The 26,876-nt window shown below is 44.7% G+C and overlaps 1 protein-coding gene across 1 annotated transcript in view; it reads left to right on the top strand.

The window, feature by feature from the left end:
* LOC138296005 (two pore calcium channel protein 1-like) overlaps positions 1-26,876 on the top strand; it is a 538,306-nt gene that overhangs the window by 97,242 nt on the left and 414,188 nt on the right. The window contains exon 4 of the mRNA XM_069234709.1: positions 11,180-11,308. Within this exon, the coding sequence (XP_069090810.1) occupies positions 11,180-11,308 (129 nt within the window). The remainder of the gene's footprint in view (positions 1-11,179; positions 11,309-26,876) is intronic.

Genomic DNA, 26,876 nt, shown 5'->3' with positions numbered 1-26,876 from the left:
GATGCAGTTGTCATCCCACTCCCTAAGACTGAGATCCAGGGCATACATGCCATAGCATTTCAATCACTGTCCATGTGTAACATGGACTTTAAAATCCTTAGTAAAGTCCTAGCTCTCCAGCTTGTCCCCCAAACACCTGCACAGACTCGTTGCTCTGGGGACCTAATCTGGGTTGGAGGCCGTCATAGGGTCTCCTGGGTGGACCTTCAGTGCCCACCTGATAAGGGAGGCTAGGGTGCACCCTACTTCGAGTTGTACCTCTGGCAGCACAGTTCCAGGGGATCACCCAGTAGCTCAACAGGACCAGACTTGAAGAACTGGCTTGGTGGGACTTTCTCGCAATCAGAGCACGTTGCAGGCAAAGTTGCTGTCCAGCAAAATAGTAACCCCCAGACTAGAGTCATTTTGGCAACAACCCCAAGGTGGTGGAAACACTGTGTGCAAAGGATTGCAGGGACCCCCCTTTATGCACCAGCCCTTCCCCTGGTTGACCTGTTCCATGGTGACTCCGATACCTTCTTTAAAACCTGGCAGGTGTCTGCGTGGACAAATGCCAGATTGATAACAGTTGACGAGTACTTTCACCTGGGTTTGCTACTTCTGATGGAGGATCTGGTGCACCAATACAAACTGGAATTGGACAATTCCTTAATTCTGAGGTGCTGACATGAACATTTGGGGACTTGTGGGCCAGTGAAAGAGATGAACTGAGAACACATGAGGTACTGCAAATGCTGGTATCTGTGGGCACGACACGACGTTTAGTGAAGTGGCTGTATTAGTCACTGACCACCATGATTCAGAAACCTCTGTTGATACCTAGGTATTGGTGGGGGGCGGTATTAGGCTGAGATCTTACCAATGCAGAGTGGAATAAGGTTCAGGTGCACCTGAAGAAGATCTCTTGAAGTATAAAACTGAAATATTCTTAATTTCACTATATTCGTGTGACCTATCTGACCCCCATAGGTTCCAGGTCGTTTATGGAGGCGACCCATGCGGCTGCCCAGGTGTGCTCCTCTAGATGTAGATTTTACCCATATGACTTGGGGCTCTCTAATTGCAGCCATTTTGGGGAGCAGTGATTGATTCCCTCTATGCAACCCTGAACTTGGAACTCACTTACACGCTGGAGATTTGCTTGCTGGGACTATTTTATAGGCCCCATAAAGAAAAGGTTGGTTCTCGATTCTTAGACCTGGCTCTTGTGTTTGCTAGGAGATTAATTGTGGGGGCTTGGAAATTGACACTGGGGCCTGTAGTGGGCACTTGGAAGAATGATGCATCGTGTGGACTAGGGCTGCGGAGAGAGCACTGATTCTTGAAGATGCCAGGGGATACTGCAGTGCCCATTGGTGGGGTTGTGGTCAGAAATACTATAGGACTGGGGGTACCTAGATTATGCAGGGGAGGGGAGCCCAGAGAAGACGAGGAGCTAGCTGGAGGTGATGGGGAAATCTCCTCTAGAGACTCGTGGATGAAGAGACTATCAATCTAGGGTGACAACCTAATATACACCTTACAGTTCATCCTTCGCCCCCGCCCTCCCATATGATTCACACCTGCTGCCCTGGGACCTCCCATGGAGAAGGTTCCTCCTTTTTATTTTTTCTGTGTAGATACCCTCTCTCTCCCAATCTTCTTTGAGGCTCTTCTTCTCTTTTATAGGAATGTTTAGGTTTTTTTAGTTTTTGGTTCTGTTATTAGTTATACATGTAAGGGCATTTTTCATTCTCCTTTCCCTTGATCCTGTAACTTTGTTGGAATAAGGATGTGACATAGTGACACCAAGTCATGGTTATATCTTGTTTGTAAATATCCTGGGTGCCTAGGTACAACTGTGCTGGGACTCCATTGGTGTAAAAAACTATACTTCGTCATCACTACCTGCTTTCTCCTTTAGATATTATGCTGTTACTTCACTTGGAATATGTAAGGACTTAGGATATGTAGGTATGAGTAACAAGTGGTTATATAACTGATGAACCCCTTAAGTAAAAAATTATTCTTGGAAGCGTATTTTCTAACCTGCAGTGTCACAACATGAGTGTATTGATTGTATTAAATGCCAATAAACATAGTAGTACCAGAGATGTGCAATTTTAAAGATGTTAGTGAAAATAGCACCAAAAAGCGCTAACTGTGGGTATCTGGTCGCTCCAGACTGGGACAAAGTCACAAGTTCAGTCTGACCGCTATGGAGCGTGGACTAGCTACAGTGACTCAGTTAGACCTGGTGAACAAAGTACACTAAGTTGTGGTTTGAAGAGTGTTGTAGGGACCTGCATTGAAGACGCACCTCACAGCTGAAGCTATGAGTTGGTTTAGATGTAGGGCGAGGCTGTGTTGTGAGGTCATGTGTTGTTGCCAAGGATCCCATCGATGATGGCTTATGATGCAAAGTCTGGCGGTGAGGATGCGTTGAGCAGTCGGGGTGATGCTTTGTTTCCGATGAGCTGCGAGCCTGCAATGTGGAGTCCATTGTCAAGGCTGCTGTCAACAAGGTATGCAAGAGCCTTCTCCAAGGATGCGTTGCAGAACGGCGGTTCTGATCAGCTGCGATGCAGTGTGTGTGTCTTTGCGATGGGTGCAATCCACTCTGCAGTGGCAATGCATCGGTTCTGCTTCGGCTTGCGGTGCGCGCCAGAGGCGATGCACTGGTTCTGCCTGATCCACAGAAGCTGGCAGAGCACCTTAGGTCCACTTCCAAGAGTCCAGGACTGGGGTAGCACAACTTAGCAGGGTACATTCAGATGACAGAGTTCAGGTGCTGGGTTCATGGTTGTTGGAGCCTTTTGTCCCTGAGGCACAAGTCAGGATGCCAGCCAACTAGCCATTGGGGTCACTCTGGTGGTCTAGTCCCTCTCACCTAGGCAAGACAGCAGCAGGTTCTGCAGAGTGGCAGCCCTTTTAGCAGCTCAGCAGTCCTTCTTCCTTGCAGAATATCCAGAAGTCCAGAAGTGTACTGAAGAGTTGGTGTCTGAGTTCCAACATTTACACCAAGTTGTGCCTTTGAAGTGAGGAGAAGCTTCTAGAAGCATGCCTTTGAAGTGCATAGGCATTTGCCTTACTTACCCTGGCTCCAGACTAACTTTAGGGTGTGTGCAGTCCTTTGTGTGGGACACAGCATAGTTAAGTGTAAGTGGGCTATGCCCAGCTCCTCCCTCCCATTCGGCCAGTGATGGCCCATCCAGGCACACCTAAGCTCCTTATTGTGTTGCTGTCTAGGAGGAATACACAAAGCCCCACTGTCAGCTACACCCAGTCATGTGACCCAGAGACAGGCTGCAGGCACCAAATAGCTAAGCAGGAAAATTACAGCTGTCCAAGGGCATCTTATTGGAAAAACAGGATTTCATCCCCCTTCTGACTGAAGCTCGGCCTGAGCTTTCCAGAACTCCTGTGGGAAGCTGGACCAGGTTTTAAGCTTGGATGTCTTTTACACTTGACACTCTGGCTCCCTACAAATCTGTGACAGCTGTGAACAGGGCTAAACAGTCTCCTTGGTTTACTCAGAATGTGTTAATTCTGAAAAGATGCTGTTAACAATTGGATAGAAAATGGTGTCTATCCCTAACTCTGTCTAAGAAAGCAAAGTATGTGAAAAGTTTAAACATCTGTCACAAAGGAATCAGTTTAGCAAAAATGTATTTTTGTACCAGTAAAATTGAGAACGCTAAAGCTTCATCCAAGGCCATTTTTTTAAATTGTGAAAGCTATGTCTCCCCCGCCCCAATTGGCAGTACCCACATTGAATTATTTGCAGTCCAGCTGTGATGTGCTGGCTCATTATTTTAAGGACAAAATCCAATCAATTCAAACCAGGTTTCGGCCTGCAGATGACCCTGTCTCTGTTAACTTCTTCAGTGGGTCCAAACTTAAGGAATTTGTTCCAATTTCTAGCTTGGATATGGCCTCCCTACTAAATAATTTCACATATGGTTAGCCTAATGATTCTTATTCCCATTCTATTTTAAAACTAGGAGCTTCTTCACTTATTCCAGTGATGTGTTCTCTATTAAATTCTTCGATAACCACATCCAGATTACCTCCTGGAAAGCGACAGTTGTGATTCCTATGTGTGAAAAAGGCTAACGCTGAGCCCTCTAGCTCAGCAAATTTTAGGCCCTTTTTCCTTTTACCTGCGTGGGTTAAAATGCTAGAGCCTCACAATAATTCTCTACTTACTAAGTTTGCTGAACAACATGATAGCTCAAATAATCTCTTTTGATGACTTTTTCTGAGAGTTTAAAAACCATTCTAGATAAAAATGGTTCTAAAGCTCGTTATCTATTGGATCTATCAGCAGCTTATAAGACCATCTCTCACAATATCTTGATCCGCCATTTGAGTGAGATTGATGTTGAAGGGCAGGCATTACAATGGTTTGTAAACTTTCCAATTAGGGATTCTTCTCAGTTCATGCTTGGCTGAAGCAGTATTAGTCATACAGCTACATGGCAATAAAGATCCAAGTAGCTGGGAGAATTTTGATGATTTATTTGGAGGGACATTGGATAAAGCAAAAGGTTTCAAACACAGAATGGTCCTCAGGAAAGATGACAATTTTTAAGGAGGAATCTTTAGCGAGGGTGGTGGAAGGGTTCTTCATGGAGAGAATAATGTATGGGCTTGGTTATTTGGATTGATAGGCTGAGGAAAACTGTGAATACGAGGTCATGCCATCCAATATAGGAGCTGGTGGAGAGAAGGCCAACCATATCCTGTCGAATGCGCACCATTGCTGGAAGCACTTGCTTAAGAAGTAGTTAAAAATAAGGTTCACTTCATAACATCCAGCGTAAAGGATAACGTCTGACTCGAAAAATCATCTTGGAGACTTTTACAAGATTGAATATTTAGTATGACTTTTTTATATTTTAACCATTGAATCGGGAGGATGTGCTATATGCATTGGCGTACTCTAGTGGTTTCACCTTCCTTTCCTCACCCTTCCCTCACCCTTCCCTTTTCATCATTAGAAAATTCCATGCATTTTGTCAACGTCCTGTGATGGCAGTTGGACGTTCACATACAGGGCCTGGTAGCCTTTTTATTCCACCAGCCTTTTCCCTACTGGGTTGAAGTCCTTAGAGACTGTTTTGAAGGTCCAAGGCTACTCCTGGTACTTCTGTCACTTTGCTCATTTCTCCAATTTGAACTGCAGCAGGCAGTGGGGGCGTCAAGAGAGAGAGAATGAGAGAGAATGTAGAGAGAAAACAATGACAGAGGGGGAGAGGAGAGTGAAAATGATTACATGGCATGAGAGAGATTGCACAAATAGACAAAGGGAGCGCCGCTGGTTTGATCATTTTTGTCAGGGCTGCTTTTGGTTTCCCAGTCTGGCTCTGTTGACATGTACTAGATATCAGTGGTGGATGATGCTGTATTTTGACATAGCTGAATAAACGTCCTTGTTCCTCGTTACTGGATTGCTTCATCACTTTACAACAGTCATTTGTTTCAGAATGAAATGTACGATGCTGTTGGTAGTGAAGAAAGCAAAGTGCATAATAGGAGCCTCTGGTCGGTACATAAAATCAGATGGACCCCTTTGGTAGATGTGCAGGGCCCGGAACCTTACCTCTTTTGCTTAGTAGCATGTTGAATATGCATTCTGCTTTGTTAAATGCACTCAGATTTACGCTGCTTTTTTGCCATTGATTTGTCCCACGTTCACACTCATTTATGGTTGTTTGAAAGTTTAGAATAAAGTTTAGCAGTATGAGAAAAAAAGATCCACGAGCAACTCACCCATTTTAAGTTTACTAAGATGCTCCTGCTACAGGCCGTGAAGGAAGTCATTTGCCTTTATGCCTTCTACTGCCTATTAGTTGTACATCCTTCTATGTTTCTCTGTTTTCCACACTTAGCAATTATTTGCTGTAAATATTGTGTGTTTGCATCCAGCATCCCCTTCGCTGTGAATTGAAATCTTACTTGAGGGAATACATGTCTGCTCTGAGTGTCACAGAAAATATAGAATGGGTGGATGGGTTACTTGTGTTGCTCAGGGAGGTTTCTGCAAATTTCAACACGAAGGAGAAACAGCCTGCATTGTGAGCAGTTTGCAAGTAACTGTCTGCTTAGTAGAACACCTGCAACATGTGTAAGTGCAGATCTTTTTTCCTAGCAGCTTCACTGTGCTTTGAAGCTTAGCCTGTGCTAGAGTGCTAGCATGTTTCCGATACTATAGTGCCGATAGATTCTGTATGGTACTTTGACCATTGGGTTGGTGTATTCAGGTCTTCATAGCAAGCTTTAGCCTCATTGCATCAAGTTCCAGTTTGATTGCATCCTTCATTGCATTCTAAATCAAGTCTTATGATGACTTGTCCTAGTACACCAGGCAGTGTTTTTACTTCCATCCATACAAGTGCATACAGTGCATTGAGATAACAAAGCATATGTGTTAGTGTTAGACCTGACACCTCTTAGGGTGGTTTTCCCCAATACTTTTTGCCTGCCCACCTCCTGTTGCTGAAATGTGTTTTTGTTGGCTTTACGACTTTGTGCACTGTACCACTGCTAACCAGTGCTAAAGTGCTTGTGCTCACTCCTTAAAACATGGTAAAATTAGCCTACCTCTGAGTGGCACTTTTAATTTATTTTTAAGTCAATAGTAAAGATGTAAAACATGTACCCAGGTACTGTAAATTAAATTACACTAGTGGGCCTGCTGCTCTTATTGTGCCACCCACTTAAGTAGCCCTTAAAACATGTCTCAGGCTTGCTATTGCGGCCTGTGTGTGGTTTTAATCTTAGAGTTTGAAATGCAAAATAAACCTTTTGTCAGGCCTAAAACTCCCTTTTTAATACATCTAGGGCATCCCGAAGGTGGGCCCTAAACAGCCCATAGGGCAGGGTGCACTGTATTTAAAAAGGTGGACATGTACTTTATAGTTTTACATGTCCGGGAAGTGAAAAACTCCAAATTTTATTTTTCACCAATATGAGGCATCCATGTCCCATAGGATAACCTTTGGGCTGCCTTATTACATTTAATAAGTGATAACCTTTGCTGGGGACCAGATAGAAATATCATGTTTGATCTCAAAAGAATTGTAATTTAAAATCCTTCTAAATGGTAAAGTCAGATTTTAACTCACAATTCTGAAAATGCTAATTTTAGAAAGTTGGCATTTCCTTGTCCTAACCATTTAGAACCTGCAACCTTTGTCACATGACTGAATAGTTAGCCTTAATATGTTCCTCCCAAGAGGTGAGACAAAGGTGGACCAGATATTGGCAGGATGGGAATTGCAGAACTGTTCCCTGCCCTGTTTACATTTCATAGGGGCTGTCGCAGCACACTCACAAAGAACTTGACACCAGTCCTTTGCCACCTAGACCTCTTGGAGCCTGGGTAGGGGAGGAGGGAAATCCTAGAACCAAACGTAAGGGGGATTCTCAAAGTTTCTTGCACTTTAAAGGCTGGCACCAGGTATAAATATTGGATGCTCAGATCAACTATTCAGTTCACTCCTGGACCTGCGGAGGATCCCCAGAAGGACTGCCTTGTACATCAGAGGGCTGCCCCGCTGCTTGAGGCCTGATTTGTACCTCAGAGGACTGCCCTGCTGCTACCAGAGGACTGCCTTTCGGATTGGTCCCAGGACTACCAGAGTGACTCAAAGGGATACTTGACTGCCTCCTTTTCTGACCTAAAGGGACACATACCTGAACTGAAGTGAGTCCTACCCTCAAAGTGGTGCCCACCTAGTCCTTAAGTCTTGGAAGTGGTGCTAAAGATGTCCAAACAGCCAAAAATAGAAACTTGGAATTTTCCACCAAAAAGTGACCTGAGAAACAACAGGAGACTGGGATCTAGCTGCTCAGCAATCTTTCCAAGGTTCATCGCCAGTCAGCCTGACTTCACAGTAGCTCTGACTACATTCCTCTCCACAGCATCAAAGCATGTCCATCAGCTTCTCTTTAGAATTGTATCCAGCCTTGTGGAGTTCTCATCCGCTACAGTCTGCAGCTTTGTTCCACTTTAGAAAGTGACTTACAAGTTGAGTATGATCTTGGGGGCATTGCCACTGAGACGGGGGTGGCTTTGGTCAAGGTAGCAGCTTCACCCCTATCATATTACAATGTTTCCACAGGGCTGACGGCGGATATGTTTTATTACGACATTTCCACCGGTCAGCCTGGTGGAAACACTGCAGCAGCATTGGCCTCCGCTTTCTTAAGGAGCTGAGGCCAATGCCGTTGCACACAAGCACCCTCTAAATGGCAGACAGTGCACGTTCCGAGGGTGCTGGCAGGGGAGCCCCTGCACTGCCCATGACATGGTCATGGGCAGTGCAAGGGGCCACCTGTGGCCCCCAGCATTGACTTTCCATCAGCCTTTTCTTGGTGGGCCCCTCACCATGAAAAGGCTGGTGGAAACTGAAGTCGTGATCAGCATGGTGGTGCCAAACTCACCCCGATGTGGCTGACCACTGCCAACCTGTCGGGATCCCTGATCCTGGCAGAGGCAGTGGTAATCGGGCAGTCAGACAGCCAGGAGTGCGGCGGTCTGACCACCACCAAAAGTTTGGCGGCCTGTGGACCACCAAACTTGTAATCAGGCCCTAAGTCCGAATCTAGAAATCTTCACTGCTACTTTGTCCAGCAGCTCTCTGCCACCAACACTTCCTCCTCCTCGGACACTGCTGGCTGTCTTCTCTCGCTGAACTTTACCTTCTGAGCCATTTTGCTTGAAAATTTATTTTAAGTCTGAAAGTAAGCCGAGACTGGGCCCAATGCACTTTGTGAATCCGAGCTACGCTTACTTGTGGTCGGCCATACCTTTTGACATTGACTCGGTCGTGTACAACTTTGATCTTTTAGCTGCTATTTTTCACTGACAACTTAAAAAAATTCATAACCCAGGTTCTCTGATTGGATTGCATTAGTTTTAGTGTAATTTTATTTATTACAATTTCCTCTATTTTTCTAAATTTTTGTGGGATTTTTTTGTGTTGTGTTTGTACTGTACTGTACGGTGTACTGTTTAAGTGTTGCATAAATACTTATCACAGTGTCTTCAAGTTTAGCCTGACTTCTTTTGTGCAAAGCTACCAGAGAGTTGAGCACGGGTTAATTTAGTGACTTCTGTGGTTCGCCCTGACTGGGATTGTGGTTGTTGCTTGAGAAAGGTCTTCACCCCCTCAATTAAAAACCCAATTTCCTACAGTTAAGGCAAGCTTTCAGTGACTGATAGCCACCCTTCTTTCTACTATGGACTAGAGAAGCCCACTGCCAACAAAAGAGAGAGAGTGGGAATCAGTGGGCTTTGGGGAAGGATCCTTGGTTTCGCATGAGTGATTGTGGATGTTTTGCAGGGATTTAGGTCTGCAGATGATAGTTTAAGGGTATGGGACAAGGAAGAAAATGATGAAAATTGCAATTACAACTCTTCTTTGCCTCCAGGCTTCTCAATTCCTGGAGGGTTCGTTTTTAAGATAACATGTTTACTCATTCCCCCATTATTCAAATTTAAGGAAAGTAGTTACAAGCTTTTTACTCAATCCTATCTTGTCCCGACTGCTATATAGCGAATCCAAAGACTTCAAAGTTCAACGTATACATCAATTTTTCCCTTGTCATGTTTATTATATTTAGCATTTTTATGTGATGAGTGTGATTTATTATCAGACATGGTTTCATTAACACCTAGTGTTATGGTCCTTATTCTAGATTCAAAATGAAGAGAGGATCTCTGAGTAGACACACATTTCTCAGAGGACCCCAACAGATAATACATTCAGTATTTTTTAAGTAATAGTAATCTGGATTTGCCACAGTAGATGAGAATGAGGTTTTTGAACTGTTGGGTAGTTTTTGAAGGCAGTGCTCACAGTCAGCCCAAATCATGCAAGTGGCTCAGAAAAGTTCAAGAAGAAACTGAGTGCAAACGTCTTTAGAAGGGGTTCATTGATGGTGGTTAGAAGCCGCCACAATTAATGTGTAGGGGACATTGAAACTCTTTGTTCTGATGTATGGGGCATCTTTCCTTCCATAATTATCGCACCTGATAAACACGGAAATTGATATACAGTATACCGAATTGATTGGGTACAATAATTAAGACATAATGCAAAGTTTGCACTCAAAACTGTCCATAACATGCGGATTTGGCGCTTACTGCACCCGAATATGCTTGTCCTCGTATTTATTAGTCGTTGTTTCCATCTTTAAATGATGGAAAATTTGATGGCTGAAAATAAGTGAGGGGTGCCATCATGGACGTCAATTCCCCAAAATGGCAAGGGTAGCGGAAAGTGACACACGCCATTTGACCTTCCCTTTCACTCACGCACACATAGTCTTACACATACATGAACACACATTCACACAGTGTCTCTCACATAAGCACTCTCACCGGCAGGCACGTACACAAGTATCTTAACTTAAAGCAATTTTTACTTACCTCAGCTACTAGTGGAAGGCCATATTCCAGGTAGTTTTACTTCATTTGTTATTACACTAATAGCGAATAAAGTAATATTATTCACTATTAGTGTAATCAAATAAATTGCCGGAAAAGGAGTGGAGCACCAGCCCAGCTGCCTCTGTGTTCCTGGCAGTGGTTTTGCCTCCTCTGAGGTTAGGGGTCGTAAAGACAGTGCCAGGTGCGACCCCTAAATGACGTTCATGGGTGCGATCTTAATCAGTGTGACAACCCCCCTCCTCCAAAGAACATGGAGGGGACCCCATCCGGAACCACTTATGCTAGGTGCTGTGCTGAGGGGGCCCCAGGAGCTTGCCCCACCCCCACAGCACCGCGGGGCTTTTGTTGCAACACTGCATCGCAGCGCTTATAACTGCTACAACAGGATCACAATCACAATTTACTGGTTCACTTGTAATGAAGGCCTCGGTGGTTATCTTTAGAAGTATAAGGCATGAGAACCTTACATTATGTTAAAAACAAGCCACATGTATATGTTTGTTAATGTCATCAAAAGTGACATTTCAAGGCGATTTTAGTAAGTGTAAAGTACTTTAAAAAAAAAAAGAATCCTATATAGTATGGATAAGTAACAGCTTGTTTTTCTTAACCTTAGATTATTGGTTTCTCATTTTTCTTAGCCTTAAAAGAACCTATGCTGTTGCTTTTGACTGAATGTGATATAAAGCACCAAAGCATACACCACTCAGTTTTCTTATTGTTTTTTCTATTTTCCAGGCAACGTCACTGGTGGAGGTGTTGTGTCTTTTGGCGTTCTTTGGCCGTCTTGTACATTTTGCTAAAGTAACGCCACAAAATATATTTTGGAAGGATACAAAGAATATCTGCGTCATGGTAACCATTACGGTAAGATTTGGTCGTTCTTTTTTCCTTATTCTTTTACTCTAATTGATACTCTTTTTTAAAACCATTTATTATTGTACAGTGTTTAAAATACAGTGTTTAATTTCCCTTGTTAACAGTGACGCTTTTCCCTGTCATATAGTATAACGTTTTTCGGATGTAATTTTCTGATGCCTAACCTCAATTGCTAGAGGAAGGCGGACCTGGCGATTTTCTTGTTTTCACCTAATTAGGCAAAAAGGATTGAGATGTTGTAACGTTTCCTTGTTGTGGTGATTGTTGAGAGTGGTGTTGAAGTTTGCAGTGGGATGGTCCTTCTGTGTTGTGCCAGGCCGTGTAGAAAGTCTAGGTAATTAGCAGCATAGTTCTCGCCTACTAGGTAGGTGGGCGTGCCACCCTTTTGTCCTTGAGGTTCCCATTAGACCCATTTTAAGGCATTGACAAAAAGGGCAATTGCCCTAAAATAACACAGTCCTGGTAAAATGATCAAGGCAGTCAGTTTCAGTTTATTTATAATCATGCCTAAACTAATTAAAATTGCTGATGAGAGGTAAAACAATATGAATAAAATCCGAAGCAGTAAAACAACAATTTACACCAGTTAAAGTACTTCAAGCAAGGCCAGTATACCAAGCACACGATGTAACTGATTGAAATTGCTGAAGGCAAGTGCAAATAAACTGTGTAGTGCAGTTTTTGACAGGCGTGCAGTTCGCATAATTACTTGAAGTGTGACAGTGCTGTTCTTAATGCGCGTGGCCCGCGGCAGGAAGAGGCTGGTATTGTCCTGAGGGCCAAATACGGTCCCTGTACAGTGTTCAGCAATTATTTTCAGCCTGTGCCACACTCAGGTTCTTTTCTTAAATGCCTATAAATTTTACAAAACGCGCCTAGAGGAAGGTGCGTGACTTGAAGGAATGCCATTACTGCTGACCTGCAACAACAGCGGCCAAACTAGTTGAACTGAGGTTTTAGCAAGACACGCAGAAGAGCTATGAGGGATCCCTTATATGTATTGCATAGTCTGCAATCAGTGGTGGTTGATTTTCTTAACCCTTTCCTAAAACAATCTAGTGTGGACAGGCCTTCTAAAAAAATGCAGCAGTTTCTGCTTTTTTTTTTTTTAAATCAAGAGGCTCGAAATTGGTTGTGGGCCTAACTTCTGGTAATTGTTTAGGATCAGCCATGCGTGTGCACGGTTTGTTAATTTCTGTTTATCTTCCAATCATGGTTTCCGCTGCATCGTTTTTGAAGGTGACAAATATAACTGTTGCTGTCCATAAGTTCTCTATCTGAAGATTCTGGAGCGACATATCCAAGAAAGTGCAAGCAGCTAACTTTGTGCTTGAGTGTGAGATTTCCAGACACAACTGATGTTCTAGTGAATCTTCCTTTGCTTCCCTTAGCTTTAAGCCAGTTTTGAGCTGATGAGCTATGCTTGGGAAAGCAAAACACTCATCTATAGGTGTTGATAAGTTGATCTTCGAGACCAGGTTCACTTCCAAACATCATTTTAGGTTAATTATGCAAGAGAGAGAAGGTATTGGCATGGATGACTTTCACCATAAGTTTGAGAGATGGGTCCCCAGAGTTTTTATAGAGACTTAAAAAAGCCTAAGGCAGAGAGGAGGCCTTTGCTTTTTATGAACTGTTTGTGTTGGTGGAAAATTCTAAATTATCAATCACAACCTACAAATAATTATACTCTGCTCCTTTTTTGATTGGAAGGCCGTTTGAATGCTTGTGTCAGAATTTCTTAATATTCTGTTCCCGATCATGATTTTGGTTTTATCTGAGTTGGCAGTTACCCTGTTGGATTCCACTTAATCATGTCATTGATTTAGCAGGTGTTGTAACTCTCGTCCTAGATGTCAGGAGGAAACCATCCACATAGAGGAGGCACCCGGTTGAGTAGCTGCCATACTTTGGTGCATGTGTATTTACATTATCCCCGGCTAAAGAGATATTAAAAAGTAATGGGGCTAGTATGCAACCTTTTAAAATCCTGTCCTAGTGACAGTTTTGCGAGTAAGTGTGCTACTGTCCTTGATTTTTAATGTGGAGCTTGGTTTTGGAGTATACTGTTATAATGCTCTTAAATACAGTTGGCTGAATGCCCCTTGCCTCTAGTTTATGCCATAAATTGTTCCTGGGCAGAATCAAAAGCTGCTTTAAAATCCACAAAGCAGAGGTGCAACCTTGATTTTCTTATAGTCCCTCTCTCAGTTAGGGTTGCTCGTGAGCGGCAGTTTGCTGAGCCTCTACTCCCTCCTTTAAAGTCTGTTTGGTGTGGTAGGATTATCTGCTGCTCATTTACCCCATGTCTCTAGATACTTTAGTAACAGGCCATCAAAATGCCTTGCTCCTTGTCAAGAAAGACAATTTGACAGTAGTTAGCCATTTTAGAGATTTTGCCCTCTTTATGGATCGGGATTATTGCCTTGTGCCAGGAATCAGAGATCTGTTGGGTGGTTAAGCAATGATTATAGATAGCGGTTGGAACATCTACCCAAAATTCGGGGTTACATGTAAATAATTGGTAAGCCGTTGGGGCCTCAGGTGCTGTTGCACAGTCTCTCTTAATGATCCCAATCACATTTTTTCTTTTATGAACTGTGGCATCTACACACTGGGATTCTGGGACTTTCATGATTATATGTTTTTTGCATTGGCCAGCCGGCACATTATTCTTTGTCATGCCCTCTTTGGGCATCAGTTAAAAAGTCAGCCAATTCACTCTCTTTGCTGCACGGCACGCTTTTTATGCTTTTTTACAATGGTTAAGAATTTTGCATTCCGCAACTTACTTACATGTAGTAAGCATGTCCAAAATGTGTCATTTTCATATTGCTGCTCGTCTTTTTTGTATTTTTTCGCATAGTGCTGCAATTTTATATTGAGGGTCAGTATCAGTCGGAGCACATCTGAAAATTTGGAGATGCTGGTTTAATTTTTTCTTTATTGACCTTATGGCAGACCTTGGCTAACATGGGTTCCTTATCTTAGGAACTAAAGTGTGGCCCCTCCTTGTTTTAGACCTGAACTCATTTTGTAGTTTTTTCTGCTCCCTGCTCCCACACCCTTATTGGGCAGGCAAGTGATTTAGCTAAGGTTTCCATTGACCCTCGACAGTTCTCCAGTATGTTTTTGGCTAAAATACATTACATTTCAGCTTTTGTAGGTTCATTTTTATGGTGGCCTCTCCTGAGACATGCCCTTTTACTTGTAGTGTTCCTTTATTTAGTAACTTCAGATTCTGTGAATAGTTGTCACTTTCAGGCTGTTGCCTGGTCTTGAAAGATTTCAAATATTTAAACAGAGGGAGACTAAGGAAGGTGTAGTCTAATCTCACCTGTGATTTCATGGTGGTCCAAGTATAGGCCGGGGATTGGTTCTGTTTTGTCCTACTGTTCCCTTTTCAGAGGTCTGTGTGGATGCATATACTTAGAATATGCACCCATGCATCCAGGAGTTCCTCGACTTTTGAAGGCTGGCTTAATTTGTTGTGGAATTTTTCACTGTTTTTCCAGTAAAAGCACTGTAGCATCTTCATAGGGGTTGTTAAACAGGTTCGTGTTAAGGTCACCTGCTAATAATATTATCCAGGCAGTCAGCCGTCCTATCATAATAACAACATACATATTCCCTCAATACACCTTTCCCCTCCACAACCTCAACTCCCAACCTCTTCCTCACCCTCTCTCTCTCGCTCCAACCTCTACATCTCTACCCCTTACCTCCACCTCTGCACACTTCCCACTTTAATCCTGTTTCTGCATCTCATTCCTGTTTCCCACCACCTACCATCTCCTTCATCTACTTTGCCTCTCTCTTAATCTAATCTCTCTTTAATGCTCCTCTCTGTTGCTCTCTCTACCACTTTATACCTCACTGCTCTTTAAGACTTCTTTTTGCCTGACCACTCACTATATCAGATCTTTCTCTACCTCTTCTATCACTACCTCATTTCCTTCTACCCCAGTTGGCTCTTACAACTAAACCTTCAATTTGCCTCACCATTTACTTACTTCTGCACATTGACATTTTTTCTCTCTGTCTCCACCTCTCTTCCCTCTACCTTGCCTCTCTCTCACTACTATACTCTTTTCACACAACATCTCTTTCTATCTCTACCACATTTTCTGTGTCTTCATTACCTCCTCTCTGGCATCTTTCTCTGCACCTTCTTATCTATTTCATAGGTAGGTAGAAAAATACTTTATTAGTTAATAAAAACCATAAAAACACATCTAAGAGATACAATTACAGATATCAGTTAACCTAAAACGTGTACAAACAGTAAATTGTAAGCAGAAAAAAAAGAAGCTATCATAACTAAAACGAAGGAAACCTAAATACGATTCTGGACAGAAACATAACCTATTATTTTAAGAAAGCATAATCACAACCATCCCTATGAGCACGCATAGGGCCTCCGCATCTTTTTGGGCAAAGCAGCCTGTTATCTAAAGGTGCATTCAAAATGGACAAAACCCTTACATTGCTGATACCTAATGTCTATTGGATGGATTCTGATGTGATGTGACTGGACAATTCCCTTCTTTGCCAAGAGGGTGCTTTATGAACTTGCTGGAGCTGCCAGGGCAGTAAAGATTCTCAGAAACTGGATTAATGTGATATTTAACTTTTCTTTACTTGGTCGAGAGCTGTCATGACAGCCGACCTGCAGGACTGAGTTCCTAGGATGTTACATTTTCTTCTCAGTAATTCCCTTCTCTGACTTCCCATAGCTGGGCAAATGCAACCCACATGGACTAGGGTCTCTATAGTTTGATTACATAGTCTCCAGGCCTGTGGATGCATCCCTGCCTCTCTTTTCCATTTTGGGAGGAAATCAAGAGTTGGTAGCTCTCCCAACCCCATCCGTAAGAGGGTCTGCTTAGTTTTTAGTGCTAATGGGGCAGACAGGATACGAGATTCCTTATCCAACGCATATGATTGATTTCCTGCCAGACTAGATTTGTTAGAGTCCCTGTGGGAGCTAAATGTAATTTGTAACACCCATTGACAAATGCTGCCGGCCTTGCCAATGATTGCTTTGTTAGCGAAAACTGTAGTCTGACTTGGGCCGTGGAGGCCGATCTAGGTAGTTTGAAGAACTTGTTCATAGGATTTCACTGATAACTTATCTAGTATGACCACCTCCGCCCTCTCATTATTTCTGTCCCATATGCAAGGGTCGGAAGTAATTTTGCTCTCATAACCATGATCATTGGTTTTAGGTGCCACCCAAGGATGGACTTTGCCAAGTTACCGAAGGCCTGGTTTAAGGCTTGTGCCTTTTCTCTCATTACTTCTTTGTGGGCTGCAAATGTGCCTTTAGAGTCAATCCTGACCTCTAGGTATGTGTATGCTACTACTTCCTCAATATGCTGGCTATTCAAGTACCACTTTCGGCGTAGGGTAGCTTTACGATTAAGAGGGAATTATTTTGGATTTCCCTTAGTTTATTTCTAAATCATTAGCCAGCGCATATCCTCCTAAATAATGCAAAAGTTTCTGTAAGCCTACTCTGGAATTACTAAGCAGCAACAGGTCATCAGCATAAAGTAGGTTGGATATTTGGGGACCCCCTAAACTTGGTGGGTGGGCTTGCTGCTTATCCAGGGCTGGAGATACATCTGCTATATACAGATTGAAAAGGAGCAGGGCTAGTACACAGCCCTGTTTCAGACCAACAGTGGTTTTGATAGGCCTGGATAGATAAGAGCTGTCTCCCAATTTAATTTTAACCCAAGTATTAGAATAGAGTATAATAATGGCATTTAATAGATTCCCCGGTAACCCCCACTATTGTAGTTTTATCCACAATTTATCTCTGGGGACACAGTCAAATGCAGCTTTGAAATCCACGAAGCACATATAAAGGGGTGTCCCTGTAGCCTTTGTTCTATTGATTACCAGACTTAGGGCCACATGTAGGTAGCTTTTTGCACCTTGCAAACAGCAAAATTGGCTGTTTGCGACGTGCAAAAAGCACATCGTGATGCACAAACCCAGTTTTGCGATTCGGTAACCTGGTTACCGAATCGCAAAACGGGACTGCAACTCGCAATTAGGAAGTGGTGTTCCTTTCCTAATTGCGACTTGCAGTGCAATGTAGGATTGTTTTGCGACCGCGAACGCGGTTGCAAAATAATCGCAGTTTGCACCCATTTCAAATGGGTGCTAACCCATTCGCAAAAGAGAAGAGGTCCCCATGGGACCCCTTCCCCGTTGTGAATGTCACTGTAAACATTTGTTCAGAGCAGGCAGTGGTTCATTTTTTGTTTTTGTAATGCATCTCGTTTTCCTTTAAGGAAAACAGGCTGCATTACAAAAAAAACTGCTTTATTGAGAAGCACTCACAGACATGGTGGTCTGCTGTCTCCAGCAGGCCACCATCCCTGTGACGGCCGCCATTCCCAAGGGGGTTGCAAATTGTGACCTACCTCATGAATATTCATGAGGTGGGCTTTTGTGACCCTTCTTGCGAATCGCAAATGGTGTCAAGGACACCATCATACATTCGGATTTGCGACTCCCAAATTGCGAGTCGCAAATCTGAACCTACGTACATGTGGCCCTTAACGCCATAAGGTTTGTTAACATGCCCTGTTTTTTTGTCAAACCTGTTTGGTTAATTGGGAGCCTGCCTTTGTCTGAAGCCTAGGTTCTAGGTGCTGCATGATTCCTTTGGAAAAATATTTTAGGTCAGCATCCAGAAGGGCGATTAGACAATAGTTGGAAGGTAAGAAAGCCTTCCCTCCCTTGTAAATGGGGCGGATTATCAAGCCCTTCCAGCTGTCTGGGCGAGGCCTGTTGCTAGAATGTAGTTGAACATTATGGCGAAGAAAGGCGCCCATCTTGACGCACTCTATTTAAATAGGGCCTGAAGTAGGCTATTGGGGCATGGAGCACAGTCTTGGCTTGTTTTTTTCTATTATCTTAGTTATTTCAAGAGGGCTAAAGCTAATATTCTCCTCAGGCTCTCTATTGTCCGCAGTCGTCTCCCATTGGGCTAGGTTGGTATCTGTCAGGGATGTTTATTTAAAATGAGATTTCAAGTATCCCACTCATACCTCCTCTGTGATATTTGCGTTGTTCGCAGCTCTAGGGCCTTTCTCAATGTTGTTAATCAAGCTCCAGAACCGACTGGAGTTTGCCAGTGTCGATGCATAATGTTATTTTGCCCATAATGTTTCCTGCTTTGATCATTTAAGCCAGATGTCGCTCTTTAGTAGTTTCCTTTCTTTCCGTAGAGTTTTTAAAATTAATTAATCAGTTGGATGTTTCTGTAATTGCCTCTGAAGCCTATTCACTCCAGATTTCCTCTGTCGTATTGCCCGTGGCATAAGCATGATCTTTTTACGCCCCAGGTATGCCCCTCTAAACCTGCCCCTCCCTGGAGATTGCTTAATGAGGCTTCCTGTAAAGGACTTCCATAGGGCAACTACCCTTAATGGATCATTAGCCATATTTTCCAGTTTCCCAACAGCTTCCTCTGCCTGGGCTGTGACTGAATATGAGCTCCATTTTAGTCACTTTAAGTTTTCAGAACAAAGTTCCCCATTGAGGAGGTTTGTTTCTTCCTGGATGGGCACTTGGCTCCGGATTGTAATTATTTGTGGATTTTGGTCACTTTCTGAATGATTTTGAATTCTAAACCCCTCACTAGTTTGAATAGGGGGGGTTTTGCCAGGGTGTAATCTAGGTATGAGACAACCCTTTCCGTAGCTCTTGTACAGGCCGGGGGTGTGTCTGATGGTAGCCGCCCATTTAATACAAAGAGACCTGCTAACTCACAGCTCTCAATTAGCTTAGTACCAACTTTGTCTTTGTTTATCCGGAGTGGTAGATTGTGAATGGGCAGTGGAACTGTTAATTGTACATGGTCCTCACTTGTTATGTGGAATAGATTAAGATTATGATCTCCGGAGACGTGCCAGTAGGCAGGGTTATATGCATTTTTATGTGGAGCAGATGTTTTCTTTTTGGGATTAATGTACACATTGATCAGGACCAAATGATCATGATTTTTTTTTTGCCCAATTATCCAAATGAACCCACAGAACGGGCTGATCTCCCATCTGTCCTCAGGATGGTTTTGCCCCAAGTTTAGAGTTGACATAAATTGACAGACCAACTTTTGCCCTTCCAAACGTGTTATGTTTCGTAAGTGCCCATGTTTGTTGCAGCATTATGATATCAAAGGAGCTCAGGAATTCGATAATTTCTGCATCTTCCAGTTTCGACTGAAAACCCCCTATATTCCATGAGCAGATACTTAATGATCCTTGCATCGGAAGCATTTGCTGAGCTGTCATTCTGGCTTTTTGGGGTAATCTGTGGGCTAGCACTGTTGGACTCCAAGACCAATTGTCTTGTGAATGGCCATCTCTCGGGGGTTGTCGTGCTGTTATCCTTCTCCGGCCCTCTTCTTCCCTTATTTCTATTTGTAAATCTAGTGGAGGTGCCGCACTTTGTCCTGGCAGGTCTTGGCCAGTTTCTCCAGCCTAGGATGTCCCAGTTAATCCTTGTAGGACGGGCCAGGTAGCTGTTTTTTCCTGTTCATGTGTCTTCTCTGGAGTAACGGGTGCGGGTATCTTTCTCCTAAATAGAAGCATACCTCAATTCCCCAGTCTTTTAGGGTGCTTCTTTTTTCTGTAATTTGCATTGGTAATTCTGAAGATGCAAATATCACAACAGTTTGGTTCATATACTGGCTACCCTGCTCTTGAATGAATTTTATGGCGGTAATGTCATCAGAACTCACTGGTGCCAGGTACGGGAGTGCATTTATTAATTTAAGAATAGTGGAGCGGTTGAGTACATCTTGCGGGCCTCTGGATTTATACTCTGGAATCCATAGTAGCTGCAAGCCTCGATCCAGCATGCCCTGGTTTAAGCTTCTGCCAAGTTTGACTGTGCTATTGTAATCTCCGCTGTATCTGCCCTTAAAAGATGGTTCAATACTCTCGCATTTGCCCCCCCCCCCCCTACTTTGGTTGTCGCTTCTGCTGGCCCACCGGGGGTGGGCCTCAACTCAACCTGAGTATGTACAAAGGGCCGCGAGAAGATGGTTGCTTGCCGGTCCTGGGAGAGCCGAGCCTTGCTCACCGGCTCTGGCCCTTCCAATGCCAAGTTGGGAGGCAGAAGCCTCTAATGGTCTAATGTCCAGGGCTGCGTTGTTGGTGGGCGGCTTATTGTCCCCACATCCCCCTCATGTACTATATGAGGTAGAATTTCTGTGTCAACTCTAGACGCCACCTGGGGAGTCTTTCTGCCCTTCCTTGTCCGCTTCCTCTCTCTCTTAGTCAATCAGTGGTAGTGCTGCCCTTCCAGATCCCTAGGTTCTATTGTTTGGGATGAATGTTCCAGGGTACTTCCTTGGGCAACCAGAACTATTTTCCTGATTGCGTTCCCCTCTGTGTTACTTATCCTCATAGCTGGTGGTCCTTGGCTATTCTGGTTCTCCTCCGAGGGTGTTGGAGGTTTAGGAGTTAAGGGCATCCCCAATGGGGTCTCCATATCCATGCTTTCTTTTTTGCTTGAACGGTGAATCTCCTTCAAAATATCTTTGAGGTTTACGCTATTGGCCCATATGATCTACTACCTCCTTACAAGAGCAAATGGTGAAGTCCTTAAGTTTTTTATTTTTTTGCATCCTTGTTATTAGTGAGTTTAATTCTTGTAGTTTACCATCAATTCCTGCGACAAAAACTGCCAGGGTGTTTAACATATCTATCTGGATGTCCATTTTGGGAGACTGGAACTGCAGAGCTGTTACTGTTGTCTGCATCAAGTTCAAAATTGCAACCCATAAATCCATTGAGGGGCGCCAGGGTGGCACCGGGCTCGTAAGAGTCATTTCTTTGGGATGCCCGAAGGGCTTGAGTAGTCTGAGTAGATCGCCATGCACCCCCAGCTTCTTCCGGTGCCCTTAACGCTGGCTCCTCAAGGATTGCATTTTTCATACTGATGATGGGAAAATGATAGTATTTAGGTCTAAAACTCCTTGGGGGGACTGTTGCCCATCTCTCCCCATGCTCCATGTGGCGTTGTCCTCATCACCCGGTAGGTTGGTTAGGCTATCCTGCCCAGAAGAGGCAGGATGCTGTTTGGACGGGTTTCCCCACACAAGAGGGTATGGTACTGGTCACTGGTCCCTTATAGTGGCCGATGCCCCCACTGAAGTAGGGGAGAAATCTTTAAGAGTTTGGGTGTCTTTTCAGTGCATGGAGCTAGCCCTTTTGGTTCTGCCCTCAAGAACGCTGATGATTGGAGAGAGTGGTGGAGGTGGGGGATAGTTTTCTTTATCCTCTCGGCCCCTTCTCTGGTCGAGGGCCTAATCCTGAGCCAATATTAAGGGGGGGAGAGAGAGTTTGATACTTAGTAATCCTGTTTGTTGCCCCAAAATAGTCGAGCTGGTGGGGCTCTGGAGACTCATGGAAGGGTTCCTAGGTGACCTTGCAGGATAGACTCTGTTGTCTACTCCTGAACTCCTTTTTGTTTGAATTCAGGTGGGCAGTAGTTCCTCCTTCCTCTTTCTCTTGCTTATAAGTGAGGTCCTGCATCGTATTTTTCCTGATCTCATCTTTGCTATCTGCAGTTAGGGCAAATGTGGGCAGTATGGCAATATAAGCAATATGTATAACAGATTGTTTCTTGGTTAAGCTGGCTTATTGTGGGGCCAAGTTGCTAGGTGGCTAGGCGACTTGGATAGTCTAGCAGGTCTAAGCTTGGCTGGTTACTTTAGTTGTTTGGTGCTTGCTTGCTTGCTTGCTTTATGAAGGTGTGACCAATCGAGGAAAGGGGTGTGAGTAAGGATGAGCAGGGTCCTTCCAGCCAGCCCCACAAGCCACACCCAACTTAGCTGGGCCGCTTCCACAGGGAGGCGGGGCACACACTCAGCAGTAGTGACTAAACCCACAGCGCTCGCCTCACACAGTCACACACCCCCTTACAGTGTTCTCCTGGGCCACCACAAGTCCAATTGTTGTCTGTTGTCCCTTATCCAGGGTCCACGGTCCACCGGCCGATAGTGTCCCCGTCTTCTTCTCTCCTTGGGCACTCTGCTGTGCACTCCGCAGGCTGGACGGCAGGCAGCATGTGGGCAGGCAGGTGGGGAGGAGGACCACTGCGCACTCCGCTCCGCACACCATCTCTCCGCCGCCTCACTGCCCCCCCCAAGCACTCGAGAGGGACAGCCGAGCAGGATTGACGGCAGGATAGGCACACAGGAGCGGCTGGCAGGTGTGCCTAGATCGTGGATAAAGCGGCGGGTGGGTCACAGCTGAGCCACGGGCGGGGCAGCACCACCCCTGCACCCGCTCCCGCATCGGGGCTCCACAACCGTAGCTAGGCGCCACAGGGATGGAGGCTGGAGAAAGTGGCATCGGCTCGGAGCGAGGGGGTGCTAACGACTGCAGGCCCCTCCAGAACCGATGACCAACGTCTCCCTGCCGGCAGCACGGGCCACAATTCAGCTGCTCCTGCGCTTCCCTTCGCTTCGCGTTGCAGCGCCGTCTCTCTGAAAGCCGAACCAGAACCGGAAACTCGATTCTCTTTATTAGCTATTTAATTTTTGCCTCTCAACCCTCCATCTTTACCTCTCACTCTCTTTTGACATTTCCGTACCTGACTTATCTATCTACCTTTATAGATCACTCACTAGACTATTACCTGACCTGTTTTTCTGCTCCTCTTCTCATTTTCCCCTCTCTCTACTTCAACCCTCTTTTCACACATCTGTCTAGGCATCTTTCACTATCTCAGCTATTTAGCGGTCTTCCTTTTCCTCTCCCTAACCTACCTCTCTTGTTAAGTGTACCCTGGCATTCTCCATCCCTCTATTTGCTTCTCTCAATCTCTTCCTCTCTCTAAAATGTTACCTATTTCAATATCTGTGTTTCAGTGCCAACATCTTCCCCTTTCTGCTTGGCTGCCTCATAATCGTTCTTTATATCTCTCTGTATCTTACCAATCTTACTACCACATCTATCTCAACCTCACTTCTCCCTCTATTTCACCCAGTTCCTAATTTGTAAAAGTGCTGAGGCCCAAAGTTTTGCTCAGAAGCACACAGCCTGCATTATCAAATGTCAGAGTGCCAAAGGCCAGTGCTGCATCATCTTGATTCCACTTCATGCCTAATTAATATATCATGTGGCCGTCCCTGTCCCTTTATCTCACTCCTGCAGGTTCTTTTTCATCCATGCTTTCTCCCTTTGCAACTAGTTTTCAGTTTTTCTCTTTCCTCTTCTTTCCCTCTTCTGTGTTCTTCTCACTCTTGCTCAAAGCCAAAGTATGAGGAAAAATAAGTGCTGATCCCCAAAACTGAGTCCTGGTGGGCCCCACCTCCATCCACTGGCTCAAACTAAGCACTGATTTTACTTCTGTTACCATGCCTTTCTCTTTGCTTCTGTGCTTCTCCTTCCTTCCCCTTTTCTGTTTGTAAGCAGAGTTGGGTGTTAGTATCAGGCCAAAAAAGTATACACATCGAAAGAGGGCAGAAGGGGCAAGACCAGGGAATAGAATTAGGGAGAATTTCATCCAATTCACCTGATTGGAAGGAGCAGTCTCAATGTTTCAGCAAGAATGTCAGTTGTGAAGAGGAATTTATTTGCGAATACAGCATTATGACAATTGTAGTTATTATTTCGAGTGATGTGCACACATCTTTGTTAGAGCTGACAGCCTTAGGGTGGTCACCCCTAACTTTTTGCCAGCCTCCCTCCATCTTTTTGTCACTGTTTTTGCTGGCTTTAGAACTCTAGTCACTTTACCACTGCTAATCAGTGGTAAAGTGCATATGCTGTCTCCCTAAAACATGGTAACATTGGTTTACACCCAAGTGGCATATTTGATGTACATGTAAGTCCCTAGTAAAGTGAACTACATGTGCCCAGGGCCTTTAGATTGAATGCTACTAGTGGACTTGTAGCACTGTTTGTGCCACCCACCTATGTAGCCCCTTAACCATGTCTCAGGCTTGCCATTGAAAGGCCTGTGTGTGCAGTTTTACTGCTGTTTCGACTTAGCATTTAAAAGTACTTGCCATGCCTTAAACTCCCCCTTTTTCTACATATAAGTCACCCCTAAGGTAGGTCCTAGGTAACCCATAGGGCAGGGTGCTGTGTAGGTAAAAGTCAGGACATATACATGTGAGTTTTATATGTCCTGGTATTGGAAAACTCATAAATTCGTTTTCCACTGCTGTGAGGCCTGCTCCTTTCATAGGCTAACATTAGGGCTACCTTCCTATTCTGGTAGATTCTGATCAGAAAGTAGTAGACAGATCATATTTAGTATGGCCAGAATGGTAGTTCAAAATCCTGCTGACTTGTCGAGGTTGGATTTTATATTACCATTTTAGAAGTGGCTGGGTCCAAACTGGGTGGCGTGGTGAGCAAAGTAACAATGGATTAAACCCAGATCTTTGTGACTGGGCTGAATGTTTGCATTGTTCAGCATTCTGTCCATCATCTGTTCTTTTTGCATTTGTCGCCCCAAATGGGAAGGGTAAGCCCAGACGTGGGTCCCGTGCTCACCTCGCCACTGGATTCAAGCTAGCCTAGCTGATGATGGGTGATACTCTGAAACCGGTCTTAGGATGCTGGTTTCCAGTCCAGGGAGGACTTGGCTTCACAGTTCGGGCTGGGCTGTTCCCATGAGGAACAGGGTGAAGACTGATTTGCATATGGCTGGGTCCAAACTGGGGTGATGTGATGAGCAACAAATCAATGGATTAAACCCATATCTTTGTGACTGGGAGTGAATGTTTGCATTGTTCAGCATTCCGTCCATCATCTGTTCTTTTTGCATTTGTTGCCTCAATTGGGAAGGGTATGCTCAGACGTGGGTCCTGTGCTCACTGCGCCACTGGATTCAAGCTAGCCTAGCTGATGAAGGGAGATACCCTGAAAACGGTCCTAGGATGCTTGTTTCCCGTCCAAGGCAGACTTGGCTTGGCAGTTCGGGCTGGACTGTTCCCCTGAGGAACAGGGTCAAGACTGATTTGCATATGGCTGTGTCCAAACTTGGGTGGTGTGTTGAGCAAAGAAATTATGGATTAAACCCAGATCTCTGTGACTGGGGGTGAATGTTTGCATTGTTCAGCATTCCATCCATCATCTGTTCTTTTTGCACTTCTAGAAAGTGATCATTTCTCTGCACTTAAAATCCTTCTGTGCCCTACAGCTTGTCTCCAATCCACGTCAGGGCGGGGCTGATTGACAGCTCCCTTGTGCATTATACCAAGGCAACCACAAACACAGGATGCTCAGTCACACTTGGACATATCTGCATACTGAATGGGTCTTCCTGAGCTGGAAGGGTGGAGGGCCTGACACATTTAAAAGGGCAGTGGCCTGTCCTCACACAAAGGACTGCCACACCCCCTACTGGGATCCTGGCAGACCGACCTGAACTGAAAGGGGACCTTTTGCACTTCAAAACCACTCTTTGAAGTCTCCCCCACTTCAAAGGCACTTTTGGTTATAGAAACTGAGCCCCTGACCCTGCCAACTCAGACACTTCCTGAGAAAGACACACTGAACCAGAACCTGCAACCTGCCAAGAGGAGATGCCTGGCTGCCCAAAGGACTCACCTGGACTGCTTTTCTGTGAAGAACTGCTGTGCTGCTGTTGCCCTGCTGCCTTGCTGTCCCCTGGCCCTTCTGAGAAGTGCTCTCCAAGGGCTTGGATTTAGCTTGCCTCCTGTTTCCTGATGTCTCAGGACCAAAAAGACTTAGGTGGTCATTACAACCCTGGCGGTCGGTGTTAAAGCGGCGGTAATACCGCCAACAGGCTGGCGGACAAAAAAAGGGAATTATGACCGTGGCGGAAACTGCCAACATAGACAGCCACTTTAACACTCCGACCGCCACGGCGGTACAGACAAGCAGCGCGGCGGTCACCGCCAACAGACAGGCGGAAGACAATGTACCGCCCACAGTATCACAACCCGCCAATCCGCCACCTTTTCCGGGGCGGATTCACCGTGGATAAAAACACAACGGAAACAGCTTTTGCAATGGGAAAACGCTCACCTTAACACACTCCACGAGGAAGGAGGCCACCATGGAGCCGGAACTCCAAATACTCCCTGCGCTTGTCTTTCTGCTCCTCTACGATCACCATCTACGTAGGCGCCGAAGACAACGGTGAGTACTGCACCTACGACATAGGGGAGGCAAAAGTCAGGGGGACACACACGCAACACCCCCACCCCGACCCTCACCCACTACAACACACACACCAATGCATGTCCAAACAGCATAGTAACTACCCACAACCCCCTCCCCCCCCGGAAGAATGCAAAAACTAAAGGAATTTAGTTCAAACATTGTAATGTATCAAAATACAGTTACCAAATATATACAGATAGATATACACATTCCAGATTTCATACATTACGAGAAGTAGTGCAGGTATGCACATATCAATGTCCGTGCACCACTGGGCCCAAAATGCATGGGCGAGGCCCACACTAGATACCTGTCCACAATCGGAGAGAGCACTGCAGGGGCATCAGATAGAAATACAACAGGCACCTCAGGGGGAAGAG

This window comes from Pleurodeles waltl, chromosome 5 (assembly GCF_031143425.1).
Source record: "Pleurodeles waltl isolate 20211129_DDA chromosome 5, aPleWal1.hap1.20221129, whole genome shotgun sequence".
NCBI lineage: Eukaryota > Metazoa > Chordata > Amphibia > Caudata > Salamandridae > Pleurodeles > Pleurodeles waltl.
The sequence above is the reverse complement of the archived record's forward strand: the minus strand, read 5'-3'. Positions and strand labels throughout refer to the sequence as shown.